At 41.6% G+C, this 14,663-nt stretch overlaps 1 protein-coding gene across 6 annotated transcripts in view; it reads right to left on the minus strand.

The window, feature by feature from the left end:
• LOC129817158 (metabotropic glutamate receptor 1-like) overlaps positions 1-14,663 on the minus strand; it is a 63,143-nt gene that overhangs the window by 5,940 nt on the left and 42,540 nt on the right. For all 6 annotated transcript variants that reach the window (XM_055872129.1, XM_055872126.1, XM_055872127.1 and 3 more), the window contains exons 4-7: positions 10,911-11,146; positions 7,011-7,257; positions 3,902-4,070; positions 3,145-3,271 (exon numbers count right to left, since the gene is read on the minus strand). In XM_055872129.1, coding sequence (XP_055728104.1) covers positions 3,145-3,271; positions 3,902-4,070; positions 7,011-7,257; positions 10,911-11,146 — 779 coding nt within the window. The remainder of the gene's footprint in view (positions 1-3,144; positions 3,272-3,901; positions 4,071-7,010; positions 7,258-10,910; positions 11,147-14,663) is intronic.

Genomic DNA, 14,663 nt, shown 5'->3' on the forward strand with positions numbered 1-14,663 from the left:
TTTAATATCTGCTGGTACTTGATGGAGCATGATACCATGTATCCTAACAAGTTGCCCAGGACCTTTGGAAGAAAAGCAGCCCCACAACATGAAAGATCCATCACCATACTTCCCAGTGGGGATGAGGTACTTTTCTGCATGACTATCTTTCTGTCTACGCCAAACCCACCTCTGGTGTTTGTTTCCAAAAAGCTCTATTTTGGTCTCACCTGACCATAGAATCCAGTCCCATTGAAAGTTCCAGTAACATTTGGCAAACTGTAGGCACTTGTGTTGATTGTTTGATGACAGCAAATGCTTTTTTATGGTAACCCTCCGAAACAACTTGCGGTTATGTAGGTGGCGTCTGATCGTAGTTTTGTAGACTTTCTGACCCCACACCCAACTAACTTCTGCAATTCTCCAGCTGTGATCCTTGGAGATTTTTGGGCCACTCAAACCATCCTCCTCACTGTGCGTGGGGTCAATATAGACACACGTCCACTTAGATTGTTAGATTGTAAATTGTTAACATCTCCAGTTACGTTAAACTTCTTAATTATTGCCCTGATAATGGAAATGGGCATTTTCAACCATTGATCTATTTTCTTATAGCCATTTCCTGATTTGTGAAGCTCAACAACCTTTTGCCGCACATCATTACTGTATTCTCGGGTCTTTCCCATAGTGATGGATGACTATGGGAACTTGGCCTGTGTGTCACCTCATATTTATACCCCAGTGAAACAGGAAGTCATGGCTCACCACTTAAGTGTTCTTAATCACTCAGGTGAACTCGAAAACGTAAAATATGAATGGCAATATACTTAAATTAGATTTTACTCATAAGAATTTCTAGGGGTGCCAATAATTGTGGTACATATGTTTCGGAGGAAAATATTTATACATTTTTTTCACATTATTTAAAAAAAATCATTAATATTTTGAATAGACTCACTCTCTCCTCGCTCCTCAAGTGCACAACACCTTCCCTTCTCTGAACACTGGTGTAAAACTGTTTTCCCCAGTAACCTGGAATGACAGCGCTATTGATATTCCCAGACATGCATAGGGAATCATAGGAAAGAGGGGAATTTAATCTCTGACAGCAAACTGTTGGAAATCTATCACAGGGCTCTCAGTGAGCTAATGGGATTTTTCACCTGACAGGGAGAAGGAAGGAGAGCTCAACTCTGCTCGAATCGTTGTCCTCTATACCGCGCGCGTGCGCACTAGCGCAACTCGTCCAGGACTGCACAGAGACGCAAGAGACTGCAATTCACTGAGTTCGCCCCATTAGTTTGCACTATATGGATCAACGTTTTTTTCTGTTATCGAATCAACATTATATCAGCTCCTTTTCAATGCATCAAACCAAAGCAAATCTAACTTTGCAAGATTGACTCTGTGAATGTGTTGTAGGCAGAGCCAGAGCGAAACAGAGTAGAATTCTATTGGCTGGGGTAGCCCACGAGCGGTCTTTCAATGACCCGCGAGTGAATGCGTTTTTCAGATCAGAGTGTATTAACGTGTGTTGATATTATTTGCTAGTTAGCGAGTTATTAGTCTAGTTATAGATACGTATAGGTCAGCAATGTGGAGTTACTGCTTCCAACAAGAGCACGAAACGTGTCGGCTACATTTCAAGCTGTCTTTGAAAAGCTTGCTTTAATTATTAATTGGACAGTGTTGTATTTTGAGACCGGCTTGAATATGCAAATAAGCCAATAGGCAGAGGGGTAGCCTACATTGTGTAATTCTCTGTATGGTAATAATAATACATTTAATTTTGTAAACTGGTTTCTTGAACAACACGTATAGGCTATATCATATATATCAAAAGTTATTTCCATGGGCATGTTATGGGATTTGCTCCATTGGTTTTGTTGGTAGGCCTACATTATGCTCAAATACCCACAGTAGCCTATTAGCCTATTGGCTACTGTATAAAACTGTAAGGGTACAGCCTCAGTGTTCACTATAAACGCACGTGGGAAGTTGCACAAATCTCTCAACAACATTCAAAGTTTCTGCTCACAAGACCTACAATTTGCTCAGTGCCCTTAAATTTGAGGGAACCTTGGTCATGGCAACAATGAGAAAACAGGATGACAGCAGAGAGAGAGAGAGATGAGAAGGGAAGGGGAGGCACCGAGAGGGGGAAGGTAAGACAGACTGAAAGAAAGCAGATGAGAGAACGGGAGGTGAGATGAAAGGAGAGTTGGGGAAGGCAGAGTCAGTGTTTTCTCTAGGATTTTTTTTTTTAGCAGTGGTGGCAAAGGTAGCGGTGGGGAGGGGGATTTGTTTTATAGAACAATGGTAAGAAGGTCAGTTCTTAAAATTATTCTCCAAAATGCATGAAAATGTTATGTTGACACCATCTGAAATATAACTGAACTGCACTGTTGGTTGTGTGCTTGTGGCTATTATTTGCACCACTGCTCAACTCTGTTTTGCTACAATCAAGCCTTTTTCCTACTTACCCAGAGTCAAATGAACAGTTTGAATGAAGTTGAAGGCAGTTTTGTGAGCCATTGCAAACGAGCATTAGCACAATGCCTGGAAGTCTATGGTGCCATAGACTTTCAGTCATTGCGCTAATGCTAGTTAGCAACTTATTTCAAACTGCATCCATGAGTTCATTTGACTCTGGGTAAGTAGAAAAAGTGCATAATTTCTCAAATCTGGCACTATCCCTTTAAAAGTGGATCTTGGCAGAAATATCATATATATATTTAAATGTATCAAACTTTTTGGAGTGGCGGCAACGATTTAGGCCACTCCTAAATTAATATAGAGGAAAAACATAGTATATGGCGCAGAGAGTCATGTCTTTTGGTGGCACAAAGAGAATAAAGGGCTATAGAAATCAGAAGAATAGACAGATATTTGCAGTCCCTTCACAGGGAGAACAAAGCAGGGAGCAGGTTGCAGAGTGTTGGGGACTGAGTTTACAAAAGAACTTGGGGCAAAAACTGTCAGTGTGTGATGGTGGATTGGGAGACTAGTGAGGTGGGTGTTGGAGGAGATGAGGGCAGGGGGTCAGACATGCAGATTAAGGATGGTAGGATTAGAGGGAGTACGAGCTGGGGGAGCTACAGCCAGGTAGAGGCAGTAGTCAGTCATCATGGCACATAGATAGATAGTGTCCTGTTAGTAAGTTACCTTCCAGCTCATCATCGGGCCACCAGCCCAGGTCACAGGCCTGACAGGTGAACTCATCCCGGAGGATCTCATTGTCCTTACAGGTGGTGCAGATCCAGCAGCAGCTCACCTCACCCTTCCTGATCACCTGATCACACAGGGGTCAGGGGTCAACTCCAGAAGTCACAAGCTTACAGTCAAAACAATAACAAACCACAACCCCACACCCACACAGTACCAACCCCAATCAGATAGCATCTAATTTGGCTTTGATGGTGCATTTCTAGGCCCTTTGCTCCACCCTGAGCTAAAACAAATGAGTCAATTCTGGTGCATATTATAAGAACCTATGGTGTAACAGTTTTCCCTTAGTCGCGCACAAATGATATTCCAAAAGACAAGCTCAGTTGCATTTACATGATCCTGTTCCTAAAGTGGATGTTCTCAGAGTTGTGATATGTAAAACAGGGTGATGCACAGCACAGGTCAGTAAACAAAGTGTTAGAAAGCCCCGCTAAAGCAGACAGGAGAGTGTAAAACACAATGAAAATCACTCCTTTTCAACCAGGGATGAAATCTGCACATAAATTCCTGGACTAGGGATCAATTTACAAAGATAACTTAGTTCAAATTAAACAAAAGCGTCAGAGCAGAAAAATAGACAGCAGTTCTCTATGAAACTGGGTCCTGGGAATTCCTGATGGACTGGTTCAGGACCTTTCCCAATCCAGCCTGGTCCAGTCTGGCTCAGACTGGTTTGGCCAAGTTGTGTCTGTACCTTGATCTGTCCCCTGGAGCAGGGCTCACTGCAGACGGAACGGACCATGTCGCTGTTGTTCATCCACAGCTTCCAGTCATCGATGTTCAGAATGCCCTCGTGCCACGAGCCCACCTGCTGGTAGTCATAGCTACCGTCACCCACACTCTGCAGGTTCATGATGTCATACCTGAGAGGGGGCGAGGAGATGGGGTGCGAGACAGTTAAAGAGATGGATGGAGGGGGTAAAAGAGGGGGAGAGGAGATGGGGTGAGAGACAGTTAAAGAGATAGGTGGAGGGGGTGAAAGAGGGGGAGAGGAACAGAGAGAGATTATGGGAGAGAGAGAGTTAAAGAGATGTGGGAGATGGATGCAGGGGGTGAAAGATGGGGAGAGGCACAGAGAGAGATTATGGGAGAGAGAGAGCGAGAGAAAAACAGAGCAAGGTCAAGAAATGGAGAAAGGAAAAGGAAATAAGAAGCAGTTATCTTAACGATAACAAGTCCTTTGCTTGTTATATAGAGCAGACCCCTTTATCCAAAATTACTTTAACATCTTACATTCTATATAGTTAGACGTTTTTCATGTAAAGACACTTACCAAGGCACAGAATCCAGATCTATTGTGATTATGGTACCATGTCTGAGTACTAGCCCTGACCTCTGGCTGAATAACAGTTGACTGGGGCTATTTTTCACCTGTCTGTCAGGGATAGATTTGATATGGATTTGAGAGGACTGACTGCACACGCTGTAAGTAGAAATGACTGCTGCAGCACACAGACACATTTAATCTGTTCCAGTCGCAGCCCATTATGATTATGATTCCACATGCTCTGTGTATGTGTGTGTTTGTGTCCATGTACAGTATGTGCATGTATGCCCATGTAACGGTTTTCTTCCAGGGGTGAAGGAGAGGACCAAAATGCAGCGCGGCTAGTGTTAAACATGTTTAATACAAACACAAGTGAAACACTACAAACAACCTACAAAATAACAAATGTGCAAAACCGATACAGACCTATCTGGTGCAGAACACAAACACAGAGACAGGTAACAAACACCTACAAAATCCCAACACAAAACAAGCCTCCTATATATGAGTCTCAATCAGAGACCACGACTACCATCTGTCTCTGATTGAGAACCCACACTAGGCTGACATAGAAACAGACAAACTAGACACACAACATAGAATTCCCACCTAGCTCACGTCCTGACCAACTAAACACATACAAAACAACAGAAAACAGGTCAGGAACGTGACAGCCCAAACATGTGTGTTCATAGTCATTTCACACAAAATCTGCTCTATAAAAACAGAGTCGCACACTCCATATCTACAGTGCCTTGCAAAAGTATTCATCCCACTTGGCATTTTCCTATTTTGTTGCATTAAAACCTGTAATTTAAATTGATTTTTGTTTGGATTTCATATAATGGACATACACAAAATACTCCAAATTGGTGAAGTGAAATGAAAAAAAGAACTTGTTTAAAAAAATATATATATAAAAAAAATGGAAAAGTGGTGAGTAAATATATATTCACCACCTTTGCTATGAAGCCTCTAAATACGATCTGGTGCAACCAATTACCTTCAGAAGTCACATAATTAGTGAAATAAAGTCCACCTGTGTGCAATCTAAGTGTCACATGATCTGTTACATGATCTCAGTATATAAACACCTGTTCTGAAAGGCCCCAAAGTCTGCAACACCACTAAGCAAGGGGCACCACCAACCAAGTGACTACACCAAGCAAGCTGCACCATGAAGACCAAGGCGCTCTCCAAACAGGTCAGGGACAAAGTTGTGGAGAAGTACAGATCAGGGTTGGGTTATAAAAAAATGTCAGACACTTTGAACATCCCACGAAGCACCATTAAATTCTTTATTAAAAAATGGAAAGAATATGGCACCATAAAAAACCTGCCAAGAGAAGACTGCTCAAAACTCACAGACCAGGCAAGGAGGGCATTAATCAGAGAGGCAACAAAGAGACCAAAGATAACCCTGAAGGAGCTGCAAAGCTCCACAGCAGAGATTGGAGTATCTGTCCATAGGACCACTTTAAGCCGTACTCTCCACAGAGTAGGGCTTTACGGAAGAGTGACCAGAAAAAAGCAATTTCTTAAAGAAAAAAATAAGCAAACATGTTTGGTGTTTGCCAAAAGGCATGTGGGAGACTCCCCAAACATACGGAAGAAGGTACTCTGGTCAGATGAGACCAAATTTTTTTGGGGGGGCCATCAAGGAAAACCCTATGTCTGGCGCAAACCCAACACCTCTCATCACCCCGAGAACACCATCCCCACAGTGAAGCATGGTGGTGGCAGCATAATGCTGTGGGGAAGTTTTCATCGGCAGAGACTGGAACACTGGTCAAAATTGAAGGAATAATGAATGGTGCAAAATACAGGGAAATTCTTGAGGGAAACCTGTTTCAGTCTTCCAGAGATTTGAGACTGGGACGGAGGTTCACCTTCCAGCAGGACAATGACCCTAAGCATACTGCTAAAGCAACACTTGAGTGGTTTAAGCGGAAACATTTAAATGTCTTGGAATGGCCTAGTCAAAGCCCAGACCTCAATCCAATTGAGAATCTGTGGTATGACTTAAAGATTGCTGTACACCAGCGAAACCCAACCAAAATGAAGGAGCTGGAGCAGTTTTGCCTTGAAGAATGGGCAAAAATCCCAGTGGCTAGATGTACCAAGCTTATAGAGACATACCCCAAGAGACTTGCAGCTGTAATTGCTGCAAAAGGTGGCTTTACAAAGTATTGACTTTGGGGGGTTGAATAGTGATGCACACTCAAGTTTTCAGTTTTTTTGTCTTATTTCTTGTTTGTGTCACAATAAAAAATATTTTGCATCAAATGATACAAACTACCCAAAATCAATTATAATTCCAGGTTCTAAGGCAACAAAAGTAATTTTTGGGTAAAAAAACATCTTTGTTTTTATAGCTTCCAGTTTATTCTCCGATAGTCAGTACCTCTACACTAAATCATGTTCTATGGGTGTGTGCCAGCTCATGCCTTTTATTACACAAACTCTGCTCACCAACAATTCTCCATCTCATCGTCCTCTCCCCCCCCGTCCCATCCATCCCCATCTCCCTCCTCACCTGCCAGGAGTGTCCCCGTTCTCGTCGAAGTACACATCCTCCCCTGACACCCCTCTGAAGGTGGTCTTGAGCAGGTACTCCAGCAGCTTGCTGCCGTCAATGGGGTCCATGGCCTCACACAGGCCTGGCTGGCCAGGGCACAGCTCACTGTGCATGTCATGGAGGCCGTGGGCCATGGCATAGATAGCATTGATGACAAAGCCCATCTTACTGTCCTGGACGTAGTTCTCATGAAGACTCTCATTGCCTGGGGATTAGTGGGAAATTACCAGAATGTCAAAATGGTGGTTTGGAATTGGTTGATGTTGTTTTTCTAAGGACTGTGGCCATTTTGTTTGTTTGTGCTGGATTTACAGTGCCGTATCAATGTGTAAATGTAGGCACACATAATATTGTACGGCAAGAGAATTGTACAACTTCCTTCTCACTCAACCCATAAACAACTGAGTTTGGAATTATAATTTGATAAAAAAATACAACAAAACATCTCTCTCTCTCTTTTGCAGCACAAAATAACTGGCACACACTATTACAGTAGATCACAATAAGGTGTCCAGATGCTTATTAATTCTCCCCCCCCCAAAGGATACAGAAGATGGAGGAATCTTGAGTAAGCAAAAGTAACGTCTGTGGACACCATATTGTGTAACAAGCATTTTTGGTTAGCCAGCTGAAAGCATTGTCAAGCACAGGGAATAAGGCAACCATAGCACTAATAGGGACATTTTAAAAAAGAGACATTCATTCACCCTTCTATCATACCGTACCTGAGGTGCCACTCCATATTTGTTTTCTTCCTATAACTGCTTAAATCTCATACATTTTCTCTCCTTCTTTTCCCATTGTTTCTCAATACATTTGGAAAAAGGCCAACTTTTGTCATGCAGATAGTCAGCAGAGGGGATAATCTACAGTGGCTTGCGAAAATATTCACCCCCCTTGGCATTTTTCCTATTTTGTTGCATTACAACATGAAATTAAAATGGACTTTTGGGGGGTTTGTATGATTTGATTTAGACAACATGCCTACCACTTTGATGATGCAAAATATTTGTTTTATTGTGAAACAAACAGAAACTTGAGCATACATCACTATTCACCCCCCCCCCCCCCCCCCCCCCCCCAAAGTCAATACTTTGTAGAGCCACCTTTTGCAGCTGAAAATTACAGCTGCAAATCTCTTGGGTTATGTCTCTATAAACTTGGTACATCTAGCCACTGGGATTCTTGCCCATTCTTCAAGGCAAAACTGCTCCAACACCTTCAAGTTGGATGGGTTCTGCTGGTGTACAGCAATCTCAGTTAAACCACAGATTCTCAATTGGATTGAGGTCTGGGCTTTGACTAGGTCATTCCAAGACATTAAAATGTTTCCCCTTGGCCTCCCGGGTGGGGCAGTGGTCACAGTGCCACCAGAGACTCTGGGTTCGAGCCCAGGCTCTGTTGCAGCCGTCCGCGACCGGGAGGTCCATGGGGCGACGCACAATTGGCCTAGCGTCGTCCGGGTTAGGGAGGGTTTGGCCGGTAGGGATATCCTTGTCTCATTGCGCACTAGCAACTCCTGTGGCAGGCCGGGCGCAGTGCACGCTGACCAGGTCGCTAGGTGTACGGTGTTTCCTCCGACACATTGGTGCGGCTGGCTTCTGGGTTGGATGCGCGCTGTGTTGAGAAGCAGTGCGGCTTGGTTGGGTTGTGTTTCGGAGGACGCATGGCTCTCGACCTTCGTCTCTCCCAAGCCCGTACGGGAGTTGTAACGATGAGAGAAGACAGTAACGACTAATAATTGGATACCACGAAATTGGGGAGCAAAAGGGGTAAAAATAAATAAAATAAAAGGCCCTTAAACCACTCAAGTGTTGCTTTAGCAGTATGCTTAGAGTCATTGTCCTGCTGGAAGGTGAACCTCTGTCCCAGTGTCAAATCTCTGGAAGACTGAAACAGGTTTCCCTCAAGAATTTCCCTGTATTTAGCTGCATCCATTATTCCTTCAATTCTGACCAGTTTCCCAGTCCCTGCCGATGAAAAACATCCCCACAGCGTGATGCTGCTACCACCATTCTTCACTGTGGGGATGGTGTTCTCGAGGTGTTGGGTTTGCGCCAGACATAGAGTTTTCCTTGATGGCCAAAAAACACAATTTTTGTCTCATCTGCCACATGCCTTTTGGCAAACACCAAATGTGTTTGCTTATTTTTTTCTTTAAGAAATTGCTTTTTTTCTGGACACTCTTCCATAAAGCCCAGCTCTGTGGAGTGTACGGCTTAAAGTGGTCCTATGGACAAGGACTCCAATCTCCGCTGTGGAGCTTTGCAACTCCTTCAGGGTTATCTTTGGTCTCTTTGTTGCCTCTGTGATTAATGCCCTCCTTGCAAGTTCTGTGAGTTTTGGTGGGCGGCCCTCTCTTGGCAGGTTTTTTATGGTGCCATATTCTTTCCATTTTTTAATAATGGATTTAATGATGCTCTGTGGGATGTTCAAAGTTTCTGATATTTTTTTATAACCCAACCCTGATCTGTACTTCTCCACAACTTTTCCCCTGACCTGTTTGGAGAGCGCCTTGTTCTTCATGGTGCTGCTTGCTTGGTGGTGCCCTTTGCTTAGTGGTGTTGCAGAATCTGGGCCTTCAGAACAGGTGTATATATACTGAGATCATGTGACACTTAGATTGCACATAGGTGGACTTTATTTAACTAATTATGTGACTTCTGAAGGTAATTGGTTGCACCAGATCTTATTTAGAGGCGTCATAGCAAAGGCACGCACCAGTTCTATGTTTTAGATTTTTTTTGAATTTTTTGAAACAAGTTATTTTTCTCCTTTCACTTCCTCAATTTGTACTATTGTGTGTTTGTCCATGACATGAAATCCAAATAAAAATCAATTTCAATGACAAGTTGTAATGGAACAAAATAGGAAAAAACGCCAAAGGGGATGAATACTTTTGCAAGGCACTGTATACAGAACACATCTCTCTCATACAGTGGTGTTCTACTGAACAGTGTGTTTCAGTGACTCATTCTTCCTTGTTCTTTCTTCACATTGCAGTACTTTTTTTTAAAACAACCCAAGAGTTTATGCATTAGAGTTTGACTGATTTGACCCCACCCCAGGCTTTCGCTGAACACAGCAGCCATTTTGGAGCATTCTATTTATTTCACTTGTCTAGTGGTAGTACAACAGGCCAACCTAATCCTCAGAGCTAGCACCAGTCAAACTCTACAAGTCTTGCCAAAGTGAAGTGCTTATACAGTACAGTGCAGGTGCAGGTAAAGTCAGCATCTCTTTTATCTTGAAATATACACTTACCACCTTGGAGATCTTTAAGAAGAGAAAATAACATAAGACATACAGCAAACTATAGCTACATTACAGTGCTCTGCAATTGTGTCATGTTTTGAATGCTTGGATCAAGCTATTTTGGTTTACTTAAGTCTTAAGAGAGTGAGGTATTACACCGTAGTACATGTGTAATACCTTCATGTTGAGGTGAATACACTCACAATAACATCAATACTTCAAATTGTTTTTCTTACAAAATGTTTGAACCCATGCCTATCAAGCATCATTTCAGGTGTTAGATGTAATCACTATGTTAATCATTGGCGGGGCAACAACTCAATTTACCTAGATCACCTTTTGTTCGTAAGCAGAGAGAGTATTTGGAGAGGAAAAAAGGGAGACAATACATTATCATACAAGTTCAAAACATTAAGATGAACTATTAATTTGTCCTCAGCCTAACTCATCATGTATTGACATTACAATAGAAAATACTGTATGATCTTTATGGGATGATTGTATATATATTTTCTTCCCATTGCTTTTGTTGATTCCCAACCTAACCCCTGCTCAGTCCTCATGGCTCTGGGTAGCCTAGTGTAGTTTATTAGTGGTTCTCACCGGAGCAGACTTTCTTGTATTTCTTAATCTCCTGTTGATGTCCGGCCAGCCGGCACTGGAAGCGGTACTGCCAGAACTCTGGGAACCACGGGTTCCGTGTGTTGGTGTCCAAACGCAGCTTCAGGAAGTAGTCATCAAATGACTTCACTTCCTCCGACTGCAGCTTCATGGTGATCCCACCTTCTGCTTCCTGTTCGTACCCCTCCACCACCTCATCTCGATCTGCCCATCCATCACTAGAGAGAGAGAGCGAGAGAGAGGGAGGGAGGGAGTGAGGGAGGGAGGGAGGGAAGGAGGGAGGGAGGGAGAAAATACTGAGCACACAGATAACGAACTGTATTTGGATTGTGAGATTGATCAAAACAAGAGCAAGTTCATTCTGAAAAAAAAAACTTTCATCACAATGGAAAAACAAAAAAGATTTCGTAAATAATTGTCTGTGTTACATTTCCCCATTAACTCATGAGCAGTAGTTCAGGCATTCATCCAGTGAGACTTGGGCGTTCTGCTAGCCGTGGCAATAGTGTATTCTAGCTGCACACTGATCTGATAGAACTGTTGGAAGATGGGAGGTAACCTGTATCCAACCAACAAGGACGTCAGCCAGTTAGAATAGTCTCACTGTCTCGTTACCTTCACTGACAGTGTTCTTTCAGACCAGGCCACACGAAGAGAAAACAAAAGAGTAGCAGAACATAGGTATTTTTTTCCGTTTAGTTTATTTGATCATTTAAAACAAGGTACACATACAAAATGATGCACTTTATTAAGAATCGTCTATGGTAAACACAAACACGTATATGACTCATTTCCATTGTGGTCCTATGTCATATCCTTCCCAACAATCAAATTCCACTGCAAAGGTCTGCTCCTTTGCTCTTCAAGGTAATAGGCAGTAGCCTTTAAGTCGACCATAGTTTCTATGATATCTATAGGAATCTTTCGCCCCTTAGCTTGAGCTCTGTGATCACTGAATATTCCCAAGGTCTCTCTCCACTACGATCTCCATTTCTATGTGGATCCGTGGACTCTGGTGGGAGGAGCTATAGGAGGAAGGTCTCGTTTATTCCGTTCCAGCCACTACAATGAGCGTGTCCTCCTATACCTCTTCCCATGGCTTCCATCTTCATTTTCAACTCTACTTACAGTCCACCAATCGCCTTGTTGGTTTTCCTTCCCCTCTCTGTCAGAATCCCCATTAAACTAAGCTAATTTAGACATGCATTTGAAGGCGGGAGAGCTTTAGAGGGATGAACAAGAAAGACTAGAGACAAAGACAAAGAAAATAAACGAGGTGATGTACAGAGCTTCTAAGCTGTGCTCTTCTCTTCTCTGGATGCAGCAGCCTTGAATATCTGTACAGTTGACAGCTACCCTCCAATTAGAGAGTAAGTGAGCCAGTAGCCAATTACCACACACAGAAGGGATATTCTGATGGGCAAAAGCATACGTGAGTGTGTGTGTGTGTGAGGAGTGTGTGCAACCTGGTCTCAGAGCATTTCATATTATTATGGAAGTAAATCCGAGACACTCCATTTAGTATCAATTACATTTCATATGGTATGTATTAAGTTGTGGATTTCCATCACCCGTTTCATATGATATGTTACAAATAAAATTTGTATGACATGTTACAAATTACAATTTGTATGATATGTTACAAATTACAATTCGTATGATATGTTACAAATTACAATTCGTATGATATGTTACAAATTACAATTAATATGATATGTTACAAATTACAATTCGTATTATATGCTACAAATTACAATTCGTATTATATGCTACAAATTACAATTCGTATTATATGCTACAAATTACAATTCGTATTATATGCTACAAATTACAATTCGTATTATATGCTACAAATTACAATTCGTATTATATGCTACAAATTACAATTCGTATTATATGCTACAAATTACAATTCGTGTTATATGTTATGAATTAGAAAATGTAAAATATGTTCGGAAATTGCAAAACGTACAATATGTTACAAACTTGCAAAACGTATGATGTTACAAATTCTAGCTAGGTGGCTAACGTTAGCTAACTGGCTAACGTTAGCCAGGTTAGGTTTAACGTTAGTGTTAAGTTTAGGAGTTTGTCACGATCGTCGTAACAATGAAGAGAGGAGGACCAAGGCGCAGCGTGATAACAGTACATCTTCTTTTATTACCGAAGACGAACCGAACACTGACAAACTATACAAAAAAACGACCGTGAAGCTATAAAACTAAAGTGCAGACACAAGCAACTAACGTAAAGACATAGACAATCACCCACAAACGACCTAATGACTATGGCTGCCTAAATATGGCTCCCAATCAGAGACAACGATAGACAGCTGTTTCTAATTGAGAACCAATCTAGGCAACCATAGACATACAAACACCTAGACTGAACACTGCCCCCATGAACATACAAAAAACCCTAGACTATAAAAAACACATACATCCCCCATGTCACACCCTGACCTAACTAAAATAATAAAGAAAACAAAGATAACTAAGGCCAGGGTGTGACAGAGTTAGGTTAAAGGGTTAGGGTTAGGCTTAGTTGAAGGGTTAGTTAACATGCAAAGTAGTTGCAAAGTAGCAAAAAAAGTAGTAAGTAGTTTAAATTCCGTGATGAGATTCCAACTTGCAACCTTTGGGTTGCGACACTCTAAAAAGAAAAGGTTCCTGGAGTATCCTTTAGTGGTTCTTCACATTGAAACTGTGGGGAAACACTATTAAGTTATTTTGGGGTTAATTTTTTAACTACCCCCCCTCCCCTATTATTATTAATAATAATAATAATAATACGCATAACAATAACACAATATTTAAGTTGTTAGTGTTTATTATGATTTTAGTGGCAAAGCAAAATAAAATATCCAGCAGAGCCCCAAGTCCAATGGGTATATCCTCTGGCGTGTTGATGTTCTCCGTATCCATAGCCAGAATGATTTTGCAGTGCAAGGTGATTGAACAGGTTTCCTGTTATATTAATCAGAGGTCTATGGAGGGTGAAGTCTGTAAAGCCAAAAAAGAGTAATTATACAGATGATTAACAAAACATGCACATGACAGTATTCATACCGTGGTTTTTGTGGTAAATGTGAATGAAAAATACGGTGTTAATAAGTTTTCATACACATACCTTTATCCATAATGTAGAGGCCTATGGGATATTCATTGAAGAGGTAAGGGAGGATGATGGTAAATCTGGTCAACATAACATACAATACCAATTGACATACCATTATATGCCTCCTTGTCTGTAAACCTGCAGACCCAGACACAAAAGTGACCAGTTCAGTCATCTGCACCCAATACAGCTAGCCTTCAACATATTCTTAAAGCCTACATATTCTTACCTCTTTGTTGATTGTTATCCATTGAATTGTGTCAATTTTCTGTTTTAGAAATATTTGCACAAATATGAAAAGATAGATGGTATCATCATAAAACAATATCAATTTAGATCATGCAAGGGACAAACCTTACTTTAAATTGAGGAGATCTTTACATTTTTCAGTTATGTTCCTGCACCTGCTACCTTTCAAATTCAAATGTTTCAGTTGGACAGTTAGGTTCCTGCAAGAACCCCCACCAACTAAGGAGGTTCCTCAATGAACACCACCTCCTACGGGGTTCTTGGAAGTACCTTTAGGGGGCAATTTTCAGTGCCAAGAACCTTAAGGTTCTTCAAAGAACTTTGAGAATGTTGGAAAAACCATTGTTGAACTCCTAATTTTTAGAGTGT

This window comes from Salvelinus fontinalis, chromosome 20, assembly GCF_029448725.1.
Source record: "Salvelinus fontinalis isolate EN_2023a chromosome 20, ASM2944872v1, whole genome shotgun sequence".
Taxonomy (NCBI): Eukaryota; Metazoa; Chordata; class Actinopteri; order Salmoniformes; family Salmonidae; genus Salvelinus; species Salvelinus fontinalis.